Below are 13,840 nucleotides of genomic sequence, written 5' to 3'. Positions count from 1 at the left end.
GAGGAGAAGAGAAAAATAAAAGCTTTAAGTGTCTTGTTTTCCTCCCCTGATTCAGTGACTTTGATCACCAGAAACATAAATATAAATCAGAGCATTCACTAGCTGTTTTTACTGTCTTCTTTTCCTTTGTGTGTATGTTCAGTCAGTTTACTAATGAAGATGCTGAAAGTCAGAAATTCCTGACAAATGGATTTTTGGGGAAAAAGAAGTTGGCAGATTATGACGATGAACATGTAAGTGATTCTCTGCTTTCCGGCAGTAAACAGGACTTGAGGATGTCTGATCTACCTGGGTCTCTGCAGGAAAGCAATGTGACTGAAATTTTCCAAGCCTTGATCAGCACATTCTCTGTTTATTCAGGCCCTTACTGGAATAAGGGCTTGTTTTTCCTGTTCGCCATATGGCTGCATAAATCATTTATGAAATTTATTTGTTTTTTGGAGAAATCATTCTAACTCAAATGTGATCTGCAGTCGTACATGTTTTCCCTTCTTTCTATTACTCAACCTGTATTTTTTATTTTACTGAGACCTCTGCTGAAATCAAGTACCACATTCCACTGAAAATTACATGCTTTTACTGAAGTTGAGTCGTGGTTTTATTTGCTGTGATTTTACTTTAATCTTCAATTTTTGGTGGTAGTCTCTTCCAAAAAAAGATGATATAGGATAAGAATAATCCAAAAAAGGTTCATCCTTTGGTGGGTATTTGCTTATCATGCATCCCTTTTTCTTCAAGCATCCTGGGACCACCTCCTTTGGAATGTCTTCATTCAACCTGAGTAATGCCATCATGGGCAGTGGAATCCTGGGCCTGTCCTATGCCATGGCCAACACAGGGATCATACTTTTCATGTAAGTGCCTGGATGTATCTACACTCAGTTTAAGGCCAGTGCATACCTGGTGCTCTTTCAATTAACAAAATTTGATCTTTGTGAATAAGAATCATCTGAGAAAGTATTAGCATATTCTCTCTCTTTTTGAAACAAAACAGCAATGAGAAATCATCAGAGCAGTCTAATCCTGGTACTTGTTCAACCAGCCATCTCTATTCAAATGGCAGAAAGTTTATGTGTTTGAGCCCCCTTCCCCCAAAGTGCTAGAACAGCCCTACCAGTCCAAAGTTATTCATTGTAAAGTAATATGGTGTTTAATAGTTTAAAAGATCTTTCCCAGTAGCAAATCTGACTTTATGACACTCAGGAAAAACATCCCTTCCCAAACCGGACCTGCAGGGTCCTGTGTACCTCGATCCCATCTCAAGTCCCATCATCTGTTGCTCTATATGCCAGATACAATGGGCACAGTGGTCTGCTCTCCATCCCTTGAAGGTGCCATCCCCTCTTGCCACAGGGCCTTTGCACATGATCTTGGAACCGTCTTCCCTTTCCTCTACATCTAGTTAACTCCCCATAACTCAGTTCAGCCACACCTCAGTTATGCCTTCCCCCAGTCTCCATGACTGGGACAAACCACCTTATAGCCTCATCACAGTGGTAGTATTTTTGTGCAGTTGTCTGATTCATTTGTTTAATGGCTCTCTCCCTGGCTAGACTGTCATCTCCAAAGCAGCAAGCCTTTGGAGATGGCTCAATCCTGTTTTTATTCACCTCTTGTTTGTATCCCCAAGACCTAGTAACAATGCTTGGCATGGGGAACTTTTGCATAGTGGCCAAAGTTTATTCCTAAACCAATGCACTTTATCCAAACTTGGTCAAATGCTGCCTGGTGGCAGCAGCATCACAGAGCCGACCTGGAGGGTGGAGACCACTTGTGACAGACAGCCACAGACATTTGTCATTATGTGCAGCCTGATATTTTCAAAGACACAGTTGGCAGCAGTGAAATACTTCACAAGAATAAAGTTAGTCAGGCATCAGTGTGAATGTAGATCACAATCCCTAATGCAATGCTGGAGTCTTGAATAACTGTCTAAGAATGTAACATTTATGTTATAAATATATGCTATTTATGTTCCAAACATCACATATGATTAGGTAACCACATAGCTATTTGAGGGCTAAGGATCAGGCTGGACTATAAATATTGATATTGTGTCAGTGCTTTGATTGAACTGTTAGATTATAGTTTTTAGCTGAATGGGTTTTTATGTCAACTTTACCTTTCTAAGCCATGTTTGAAATAAAGTAGTTTTAAAAAATTCTCAGATTCTTAATGACCAGAAGTATAGTCATATATGTAGTTGTATACTTTTGTAATATACTCTGTCTTTGAAACAAACAGACTGCCTTCTCTGTACTAATTACACATACCATTAAAATAATTAGGAAATTTTCATAGATCACTGATGAGTAGAAGTAAGAGATACTTTCTCCAATTCTAGAGCCGCAGATCATCTTCATGGGAGGAGAATATTCCACTTTTAAAACTGAGAGCCTCATTTTAGGCCTGTAAACATTTAGCAGATTAATTTGGCCAAAGCAATTAAATCGTTAGAGATCATGAGATGTGTTTTGTGTATCCAAGTAGCCCAAAATGGATTCAGCAATCTCCCTTAATTCCCAACAAGTGACACAGGATTTCATTGGTGTTTACTTTTAGTATTTTCTACCAAAGCAAGTATATGTTTAGAATACAGAGTATTCTCATCATTTTTCCAGGGAATAAAATTATGTAATCTGAATTGCATAATTCTTAAAAACAGGTCAATTCATAAGCTGTATGGAACAACAGATGAATAAGACATTGATTAGACAGTTCTGGTGAACATATTTTGTGACAAATAAGAGCACACTAGAGCTAGAATTGTTAGAACATTTGTACCTCATTGTCTAAATCTATGTTTGCAAACTTAACTTTCCTAGGAATTACCAAAGAATTAGATCAGTTGTGGAGACAATGTTTAGTGTGCTCTCATCATAGGAAATAGACACAGAATAAGATTTTTTTTTTTCAGTTTCAGGTAAAGATTACTATTGTTCCTTAATTTATTATATAATTGCTTCTATCTACACTCGATTTTTGCTGTTCAGTTCTTGTTTTTGGAAAGCACTGATCATTGAATACATAAAGAAACCATATATGCCTGTGAACATGTGGAGGGCCCTGAACCAGAAACGATTCTTTTCTGAGTACAACAAAGGTTTTCCTGCAGCCTAGACTTACCTTTTTCTGTTTTTTCTATTATACAGGCATTTGCCAGACCCTCTGGTTCACACCTCTGATCACTCTCATATAATGCACAGACAGTAGTAATGGAACTCAGAGTTTGCTTTGGCTTCTCTGTTTCTAGATTTTAGATGAATGTTTAGTCAGGTCATTGAATAGCCCTTCAATTATAAATATTCATGAGAAGATCATGCAAATATGATATACATATACATATGCCCCTTATACTGAGTAAGTATATATAGTATTTGCTAATTTTGCTGTACCTTTAGCATCTAAATTTTAAACTAGATTCTACTATTGTTAGTAGTAACACACTAAAAAAGGTGGGTTAGGGACTTCCAGTAGTACATTTTGACCCATAAAATAAAGCCAATCCAGTTCTGAAGCATTAAAGAGTATTTGTGACACTCTGAAAAAGAATTTTTCAGCTTCCCCAAATCCACATATTGTTGGAAAGTTAATGATTGAAAAGACCAGTGTAATAATGTATTGTAACATCATGTATTATTATGTCTTATTTTTTACATAAATCTTATTGTCTCCTTTCTATTCCCTTCACAGAATCATGCTGCTTGCCGTGGCGGTCCTATCTCTTTATTCAGTTCATCTTTTATTAAAGACTGCCAAAGAAGGAGGTATGCTACTCCTTAGACACCAGACATGCCATTTTGATTCTAGTTAAAGGCATTTCAGTCTCTAGCTCCATACCTATAAGATGGTGTTAGTCAATTTTACAGTTAATTTTCTTCTAATCCCAATCACATGGCCTCTCCATGTTTTTAGTTATCTAGGCAAGTGAAAAATCAAGTGAAAGTGAAAGTCAGCCTGCTCAGGTTCAAGCCAAATACAGAAAAAGACTTTTGGTGGATGATGGAAATAACAGTTCTGACTTGCTGCATGGAGCCAAAATGAATGAAGCCATCACTCCTTGTTTGGAGAACATACACCGTGGGCTTTTGAGATTGCGTATTTGGGGTTTATGATTTCTATAGGTGGTCACTTAGGTCATTTAGGTGCTCGTGCTCAGTCGTGTCTGACTCTCTTTGTGACCCCATGAACTATAGCCCCCTAGGCTTCTCTGTCCATGGAATTTTCCAGGCAAAAATACTGGAGCAGTTTACTGTTTCTTCTCCAGGGGATCTTCCTAACCCAGGGACCGAACCTGAGATCTGTGATTTCTATATGCTGTTATTTACATGTTTGAGGCTCCAGTGCAGAATTATATTATAGAAGTATCTTCATCACTAAAGCAGTTTCTTAACAAGGTTCTTTTCATTTCTGATTATAGGGTCTTTAATTTATGAAAAACTAGGTGAAAAGGCATTTGGATGGCCTGGGAAAATCGGAGCTTTTATCTCCATTACAATGCAGAACATTGGAGGTAAGAGGTTCTAGCTTTCAACAAACCATTTAAATTTTCTAAAGGAGGTTCAAGAAATAAGAAAATTTAATGGCAATGAACAGGAATTTAAATAGAAATACCTGTTTTATCATTTTTAAATTTAATAAGTAAAGTTTTCTAGACAGATTTGCTATCTCTCTGTAACCCAAAACAGTGATATCTATATTGAAACGAAATACTATATAAACCCTATGAAATAAATTCTATAACAAAAATAAAGAATAAAACCTTTCTTGATTTCAAATATATATAAATATATATGATTGAGTATATTTCACAAAAGGAAATATTCAGTATCTGAGGCACGTGGTAAATTTTGGGGTCATTGAGACACATCTTATGCAGTCAGCCCACTGGGCATTGTTCATAGAAGTTGTGCTAAAGTAAAAATCTGGTGAGGCATCGAAAGCATTGTAAAACAGATTCTTATATTCCTACTGAATGATCATTTCCAGAGAGAGCTGAGAAGTATATATTTTTAATCATGTTCCAGGTTATACTTGCCCACCAACTTCACTGGTCCTCTCATGTCTTTGACCTTCTAAAGACATTTTAATCTGTATTTCTGATGTCCTGTGGCTATGTCCTCTTGCATGATCCAGACTATATCAACACACAGTGGCACTTACTTCCCCACCTCCTACCCAGTCCCCAAACTGGTTATTCCATCCTTCTGTTCTTTCATCTTAGTGAACAAACAATACCAGCAGCATCCAGTTTCTTAAGCCAAAAATCTGGGAATCAACCTGAGCATTTCCCTCTCTCCCTAACTCTGACCATTCAATTAAATACCAGCTCTTAAGAAAAGAAGAGGAGGGAAAAGCAAAGGAGAAAAGGAAAAATATACCCATTTGAATGCAGAGTTCCAAACAATAGCACAGAGAGGTAAGAAAGACTTCCTCAGTGATCAATGCAAAGAAATAGAGGAAAACAATAAAATGGGACAGACTAAAGTTCTCTTCAAGAAAATTAGAGATAGCAAGGGAACATTTCATGCAAAGATGGGCACAATAAAGGTCACAAATGGTATGGACTTAACAGAAGCAGAAGATATTAAGAAGATGTGGCAAGAATACACAGAAGAACTATACAAAAAAGATCTTCAAGACCCAGATAATCACGATGGTGTGATCACTGACCTAGAGACAGACATCCTGGAATGTGAAGTCAAGTGGGCCTTAGAAAGCATCACTACGAACAAAGCTAGTGGAGGTGATGGAATTCCAGTTGAGCTATTTCAAATCCTAAAAGATGATGCTATGAAAGTGCTACACTCAATATGCCAGCACATTTGGAAAACTCAGCAGTGGCCACAAGGCTGGAAAAGGTCAGTTTTCATTCCAATCCCAAAGAAAGGCAATGCCAAAGAATGCTCAAACTACCACACAATTGCACTCACCTTACATGATAGCAAAGTAATGCTCAAAATTCTCCAAGCCAGGCTTCAAAAGTATGTGAATCATGAACTTCCAAATGTACAAATTGGATTTAGAAAAGACAGAGGAACCAGAGATCAAATTGCCAAAATCCATTGGATCATTGAAGAAGCAAGAGAGTTCCAGAGAAATATCTACTTCTGCTTTATTGACTATGCCAAAGCCTTTGACTGTGTTGATCACAACAAACTGTGGAAAATTCTGAAAGAGATGGGAATACTAGACCACCTGATCTGCCTCCTGAGAAATCTGTACACAGGTAAAGAAGCAATAGTTAGAACTGGACATGGAACAACAGACTGGTTCCAAATCAAGAAAGGAGTATATCAAGGCTGTATATTATCACCATGCTTATTTAACTTATATGCAGAGTACATCATGTGAAATGCTGGGCTGGATGAAGCACAAGCTGGAATCGAGATTGCCAGAAGGAATATCAATAACCTCAGATATGCAGATGACACCACACTTATGGCAGAAAGCAAAGAAGAACTAAAGAGCTTCTTAATGAAAGTGAAAGAGGAGAGTGAAAAAGTTGGCTTAAAACTCAACATTCAGAAAACTAGGATCATGGCATCCGGTCCCATCACTTCATGGCAAATAGATGAGAAAACAATGGAAACAGTGAGAGACTTTTTTGGGGGGGGCTCCTATGGTTTTTCCTGTGGTCATGTATGGATGTGAGAGTTGGACTGTGAAGAAGGCTGAGCACTGAAGAATTGATGCTTTTGAACTGTGGTGTTGGAGAAGACTCTTGAGAGTCCCTTGGACTGCAAGGAGATCCAACCAGTCCATTCTGAAGGAGATCAGCCCTGGGATTTCTTTGGAAGAAATGATGCTAAAGCTGAAACTCCAGTACTTTGGCCACCTCATGCAAAGAGTTGACTCATTGGAAAAGACTCTGATGCTGGGAGGGATTGGGGGCAGGAGGAAAAGGGAACGACAGAGAATGAGATGGCTGGATGGCATCACTGACTCAATGGACGTGAGTCTGGGTGAACTCTGGGAGTTGGTGATGGACAGGGAGGCCTGGCGTGCTGCGATTCATGGGGTCGCAAAGAGTCAGACACGACTGAGCGACTGAACTGAACTCAAAATCACTGCAGATGGTGACTGCAGCCATGAAATTAAAAGACGCTTGCTTCTTGGAAGAAGAGGTATGATCAACCTAGACAGCATATTAAAAAGCAGAGACATTACTTTTCCAACAAAGGTCCATCTAGTCAAAGCTATGGTTTTTCCATTAGTCATGTATGGATGTGAGAGTTGGACTATAAAGAAATCTGAGCACCAAAGAATTGATGCTTTTGAACTGTGGTGTAGGAGAAGACTCTTGAGAGTCCCTTGTACTGCAAGGGTATCAAACCAGTCAGTCCTGAAGGAAATCAGTCCTGAATATTCATTGAAAGGACTGATGCTAAAGCTGAAACTTCAATACTTTGGCCACCTGATATGAAGAGCTGACTCATTAGAAAAGACCCTTATGTTGGTAAAGATTGAAGGCAGGAGGAGAAGGTGATGACAGAGGATGAGATGGTTGGATGGCATCACGGACTCGATGGACATGAGTTTGAGTAAGCTCTGGGAGTTGGTGTTGGACAGGGAAGCCTGGTGTGCTGCTCTCCATGGAGTCACAAAAAGTCGGACACAACTGAGTGACTGAACTGAACTGAACTGAACCATTCTTTCTCTTGTTTATCTTTTGAATCTTTCTCCTTCTAGTCTCATCACCACAGTTCAAATTGTTGCAGTAGCCATCTAACTGATCTTTCTGTCTTGAGTTTCCCCTCTTCCATTTGTAATTCATCTTCCAAATTAACTTTCTCAAATCCAGATCTACCCCAGCTTCTCACATGCATAAAATTCTTCAGCATGCCTTCATTATTTTCAAGATAAAATTTAAACTCTTTAGTCTGACATATAAAGGTCTTAACCATCTTTACTTTGCCTACCTTTCCTGAAAAACCCCCTATCGATCTGTCTCTCTCTCTCTCCTTACTCATCTATCATCTGTTCCTGATGTGTTTTGTGTCATAACTAACTACATTCAGCTCCCCTACTTTTACCATCCTCCAGCCTTACCACACATGCATTCTCTGGTTCTCCCTCTTTGATTGTTCCCATGATCCCCTATTCTCTAAGCTATTAAGTACTAGTACCTCTGGGCTCCTTTAACCTTGTTTATATAGAACCGGTATGTTGTTGCTGTTCAGTCACTCAGTTGTGTCCAACTCTTTTTGATCCCATAGACTGTAGCATGCCAGGCTTCCCTGTCCTTCATTATCTCCCAGAGTTTGCTAAAACTCATGTACATTGAGTCGATGATGTTATCTAACCATCTCAAGAGGTTTTTAAATCTTTGAGTGGAGAACAGACTTTTGGATCCTGACGCACCTGAATTTGAGTTTGTTTCTGTCACTATCTATGACCTTGGGAAAGTCACTTTACATATCTGCGTCCATTTTTTCCATCTATGTAAATGAGAGTAGTAGTTTATTCTCACTCATAATAATACGGGTTCAGTGCATAATTCCTCCTCAGTTTTCTGGTTGTTCTTAAATGGGATTTTTATAATTATAAGACAAATACATGCTAATTGTGAAAAACTAAAACATTACATAAATATACAGATTACAACGGAGAAGGCAATGGCACCCCACTCCAGTACTCTTGCCTGGAAAATCCCATGGACGGAGGAGCCTGGTAGGCTGCAGTCCATGGGGTTGCTAAGAGTCGGACACGACTGAGCAACTTCACTTTCACTCTTCCCTTTCATGCATTGGAGAAGGAAATGGCAACCCACTCCAGTGTTCTTGCCTGGAGAATCCTAGGAACAGGGGAGCCTGGTAGGCTGCCGTCTATGGGGTCGCACAGAGTTGGACACGACTGAAGTGACTTAGCAGCAGCAACAGATTACAAAAAAATGTTTATGTAAATCATCCTTAGAAAAAACCACTTCAGGTTTTCCTCTCTGTCAAATTTAACAAATATAGTGTTATTGTTAAAATAAGATAATCTTATAACACTCATTTACAGCTTGCTTTTTATTTAATAATATGCCTTGAATGTTTTTGCATATTACTCTTTATAATGGTTTTTGAATTTTCCATTGTACAAATGCACAGTAATTGATTTACTGAATCACTTCATGAACAGTTTTGGAATGTTTCCAGTTTTTTACTATTGCAAACAATGCTGCTATAGATGAACTTGTATAGAGAGCTTGCAAGGAGGCCATTCTTTCTGATTAATAAAATCACTGGAATTATCTGGGATTTCTAAAATGCAGCAATTTCTTTAAAAACCTTTATCTAACTATAACTGCTCCTACTAATGGATAGTTAGTAAGAATATAAATAAATGCAGTTGTATCATAATGATTTGTATTTATGTCTGTCATATTTTTGTATAGTAAGAATACAATCCCAGGTAGAATTTGGCAGTAATTGTTTCACTCTTTTTACTGGCATTGAACCCCAAGCATGTAAGTCCCCTAGCCTCCACCAAATAAATTGCTTTACATTTGGCTCAAATTTTCAGCCTTATTAAGATTTAATAAATCAATTCTAAAGGAAATCAACCCTGAAAATTCATTGGAAGGACTGATGCTAAAGCTGAAGCTCCAGTACTTTGGCCACCTGATGTGACTCATTGGTAAACATCCTGATGCTGGGGAAGATTGAGGGCAGGAGAAGAAGGGGGCAGCAGAGGACGAGATGATTGGATGGCATCACTGACTCAATGGACATGAGTGTGAACAAACTCCGGTAGATAGTGAAGGACAGGGGAGCTTGGTGTGCTGCAGTCCATTGGGTCACAAAAAGTTGGACATGGCTTAGCGACTGAACAGGTACAATGAAGATTTAAGTATCAAGCATTTCATAGTAGGAGATTTAAATTTAAGGATTTCATAGGAGTCCTTTGCAGGTAATCTAATATACTTATTTGGCCCATAAAACTAACTGGACATACACATACTTAGCCCTGATCCCAATAGGCTGAGTGGCAACAGCATTGTCTATTGTTTCAAGTGTGGCTACTAGTATGCTTCTAAACAATAGAATAAACTATAGCTTGGTCTCTCAATCAAGCTGCACCACACACACACAGCATGGCTTTAAAGGAGTAAGATGAAATTTCATACAGCATTCCTGAAAATCTCTCACTTTGGTTACTCGATGTGATTAATGGTTATTGTGGCCTAAAAGAAATCACTTGTATTTTTGTATTTAGCAATTCCCCATTTAGAATGTTTAATTCTCTCAATCCCTTGAAAAATTAACACTAACCATGGATGTTTCAACATTAGCAGAATACTGTTGACATTATCCAGACAGGTCTGGATCATTCTGAATTTTTGAAGACCAAACACATTAACAGTGGCGACATCACTGAAAGTCAGCAATTAACAGCTCTAAAATTGATGGTACCTCACTGAACTAGTTAATCAGGAATATCTCCTCTGTTTACCCTCTGTAAGATTTAGCTTTAGCCAAGGTCTTTGTAAAGATTAACCAAGTCGTGTTTACAGAAGACACATCAGATATTGTAAAAATCATTTCATTTCACAATAGAGAAGAAACACTGGGCTGAAATTAGGGAGCTTATATTTTGGATGTGGTCTGTCATTTTTCAAGCTGTGTGATACTGGACATGTCATTTAAGCTCTCATAATCATTATATCCTCAGGTGTGGAATGAAGACGATAAGATGCATCTTTCTCTTTCACATGGCTTTTCAGCTGGCCACGTGCAAAGCTAAACCATGTGGGGAACTGTTATCACTATTATTGCTTTTATTTGAGGTTAAGGAAATATTTTAAACTATTAATAGTTCAGTTTGCAACTTGGATCGCTGCTTGAAATGTCTGTTAGCAAAACTTCACTAGAAGGGTGTAGCACACCCTTAAACCTTGCAATGTGAAATTTGTCAGTGTTACTTTCAGTTGAGCCCTTTGACCATGTGTGAAATAGCAAATTAGTATTATTCTTCACTGAGTGGATGGACTTTGGAAAGGGATGTTGCGTAAAACCCCCAAATTGTATCTTATTGTGCATGTCTATATAAATGTTTTTCCAGAGAGAGGGTTTGCACATTTTTATAGGTCAGATTTTCAGAAGAGTACATGATCACACGTGCATCACTTATAGAGATGCTCAAGAAATTTTGCCACTTTTTTATGATTTCTTATTTGGACAAAAGATACAGAAAAACACTTCACTGATAAAGGTTAGAGAAGCTATCCTCTCTTGTACTTTTCTTCTTTATCAATCCAGTATGACTCCAATTTGGAGAATCAGCAGTCTGAGATTTTGTGTGCCCCTCATGGAGATCACACAGGACTAAACTGGTGTCCACCTGCTGAGAGCAGAGTGACACGTACTCTACCCAACTCCACCTTGCAGTTCTACCCTCCTCTCTTGTGGTTGACACCTTTGGTTGTCAAACCTCTGCCTGAGTTTCAGATACAAACAGGCACACATGTAAGGCCATGATGACTACTAACAGGAAAGCTTCAAAACTGCAGCTTCACTGAAAACCTCAGAGCTGGATTTAACACAGCATCAGCATTGATACTGTCGGCAAACGTCCATTGGGAAGAGCCAAAGGGCCCAATATCCATTTATGAGAAGAACTTGGAAGGCATACAGGATACACAGTGGGTGGCTTTTCTTTCGGTTTGGGAAGTACTGAGAAGTTGGGATGTCCCCAGTGCCTGGACTTCTCACAATTGCCTGTGATGTTGGTGCCATGAACACCACTAAGCTGTCACGTTTTCCATTTTAGCCATGTCAAGCTACCTCTTTATCATTAAATATGAACTACCTGAAGTAATCAGAGCATTCATGGGACTCGAAGAAAATACTGGGTATGTCTTCTGTTTTCTCTGTAACATCGATAGACTCATTCTACTCGGTCTTTTCTGATTCTAATATTCTGGTCTTTCTTTTCTAGAGAATGGTATCTCAACGGCAACTACCTCGTCATATTTGTGTCTGTTGGAGTAATTCTTCCACTTTCTCTTCTTAAAAATTTAGGTAAAGTCATTTTCCACTTGGATTTTCATTTCATATTTTAAGAGGTAAGCTGACTGTAGATGCCATATTCACCTTCTGGAATTTCCTAACTCCTAGGTTACCTTGGTTATACCAGCGGATTTTCTCTTACTTGCATGGTGTTTTTTGTCAGTGTGGTAAGTGATTTTTGACATGATCCTTGTAACTTGGTAGGCATGTGATGCTTTCAGCGCCTGAAATGGTGTCCTAATTTTTGTTCAAGCACATCATTCGCATGAAATAGTTCTTGCATCACAAGCGATTTTCTTGTATTCTCATTTGGAATGAGAGAAGAATAGTCATGAGTTTAAATATGTTGAGTTAGAATGTCAAGACCATTGCTAATAGTATGTTCTAGGCACACTAGATGTTATAGTTGGACAAAAGGAACACTTCAGCAGGAATGTGACAATAACTCAGTGTTTAAAAAGGTGGAGGAAGAAGAAGTGAAGAGACCCAGAAAATAAATGAATAGACTCTAGAATTATCCTTATTTGCATGAATCAGCCATTTTCTCTTACTCATTCTACCCATGAAGAGAAGGTGACCACAGGGGAATTAAAGAAAGAAATCCTTTCCCACCCTATCCCACTCCCCTCTAAAAGGAGGAATTTCAGCAAATATCATGAATGCCAACATTTATATAGCATTTCTCCAAAGAGGCAAACGAGGAAGGAAGAGTTTCTGATGACTATTTTCATTAGTTTGAAGAAATGAAAGAGATGAAATGCAGCAAGAAAATGATCATCTTTCTTATGGAAGAGTATGCATGAAGCTTAGGATGGAGTCACACAAAATACTGTCTTGTTGCCAACCATAGCTCCAACTCCAACCATAGCTCCAGCTCCTTCCTTTGAACAGAGGCTATAGGGAGTCTCCATCATCCATTAGTCTAAGAGGAATTTTCAGCAGAGTTCCCTCATATCTACCCCATAAACCAACCATATGGATTTTTGTTTCATTGTTTTCCTCAAAGGGCTGACTCTTTGTTGTTGTTGTTGTTAACGATCTGGTCTAGGTGATTTACAAGAAATTCCAAATACCCTGTCCTCTGCCCGTTCTGGATCACAGTGTTGGGAATCTGACATTCAACAGTACAGTTCCAATGCACATGATGATGTTATTCAACAGCTCTGAGACTAGTGGTGTGAACTTCATGATGGATTACACCCACCAGAATGCTGCAGGACTTGATGAGAACCAGGCCAAGGGCTCTCTTCATGGCAGTGGAGTAGAGTTTGAAGCACACAGTGATGACAAGTGTCAGCCAAAATACTTTGTCTTCAACTCCAGGGTATGTGAGAGCCAGAGACCTCTAAGAGCCTAGCAATGGAGTCTCTGAGTTTTTATTTCAGAAGCTGAGATGGCCTGAGGTAGCCCTCTGTGTTGGAATGCTAAATATGAGGTGTTATCTTTGTTTTTCAGACGGCCTATGCAATTCCCATCCTAGCATTTGCTTTTGTATGCCACCCTGAGGTCCTTCCTATCTACAGTGAACTTAAAGAGTAAGGCAGCCATCATTTTAACATTTAAACTTGCTTTGAAAATGTGCTTATATGTTCAAAGGTGCTTTATACAGAAGCATAGTTTACAGCTTTGTCTTTACAGAAAGTTTATGCTGTAACCACTCATCAGTAACATGCTTTAACCACAAAGGTATGAATCAGCCCCTTCGCTACTTTCTTTTCTCCTACTCCTTCATCCTAATGATCCAGGTGAGGGGTCCAGGGGAAGGAGGAGCCCATGTCTGCAAGGATTTTGGCAGGCATGTGGAATTTGAAATTTGTGGAAAGAAGATGTCACCTGAGCTGGAA

The 13,840-nt window shown here is 38.8% G+C and overlaps 1 protein-coding gene across 2 annotated transcripts in view; it reads left to right on the top strand.

The window, feature by feature from the left end:
- SLC38A4 (solute carrier family 38 member 4) overlaps nt 1-13,840 on the top strand; it is an 84,016-nt gene that overhangs the window by 52,817 nt on the left and 17,359 nt on the right. For both annotated transcript variants that reach the window (XM_044941667.2, XM_044941668.2), the window contains exons 3-11: nt 143-233; nt 739-854; nt 3,694-3,767; nt 4,421-4,513; nt 11,758-11,839; nt 11,926-12,008; nt 12,105-12,163; nt 13,045-13,320; nt 13,452-13,531. In XM_044941667.2, the coding sequence (XP_044797602.1) occupies nt 143-233; nt 739-854; nt 3,694-3,767; nt 4,421-4,513; nt 11,758-11,839; nt 11,926-12,008; nt 12,105-12,163; nt 13,045-13,320; nt 13,452-13,531 (954 nt within the window). The remainder of the gene's footprint in view (nt 1-142; nt 234-738; nt 855-3,693; nt 3,768-4,420; nt 4,514-11,757; nt 11,840-11,925; nt 12,009-12,104; nt 12,164-13,044; nt 13,321-13,451; nt 13,532-13,840) is intronic.

This window comes from Bubalus bubalis, chromosome 4 (assembly GCF_019923935.1).
Source record: "Bubalus bubalis isolate 160015118507 breed Murrah chromosome 4, NDDB_SH_1, whole genome shotgun sequence".
Classification (NCBI taxonomy): Eukaryota; Metazoa; Chordata; class Mammalia; order Artiodactyla; family Bovidae; genus Bubalus; species Bubalus bubalis.
Note: the sequence above shows the minus strand (reverse complement) of the source record. Positions and strands in the feature narration are given on the sequence as shown.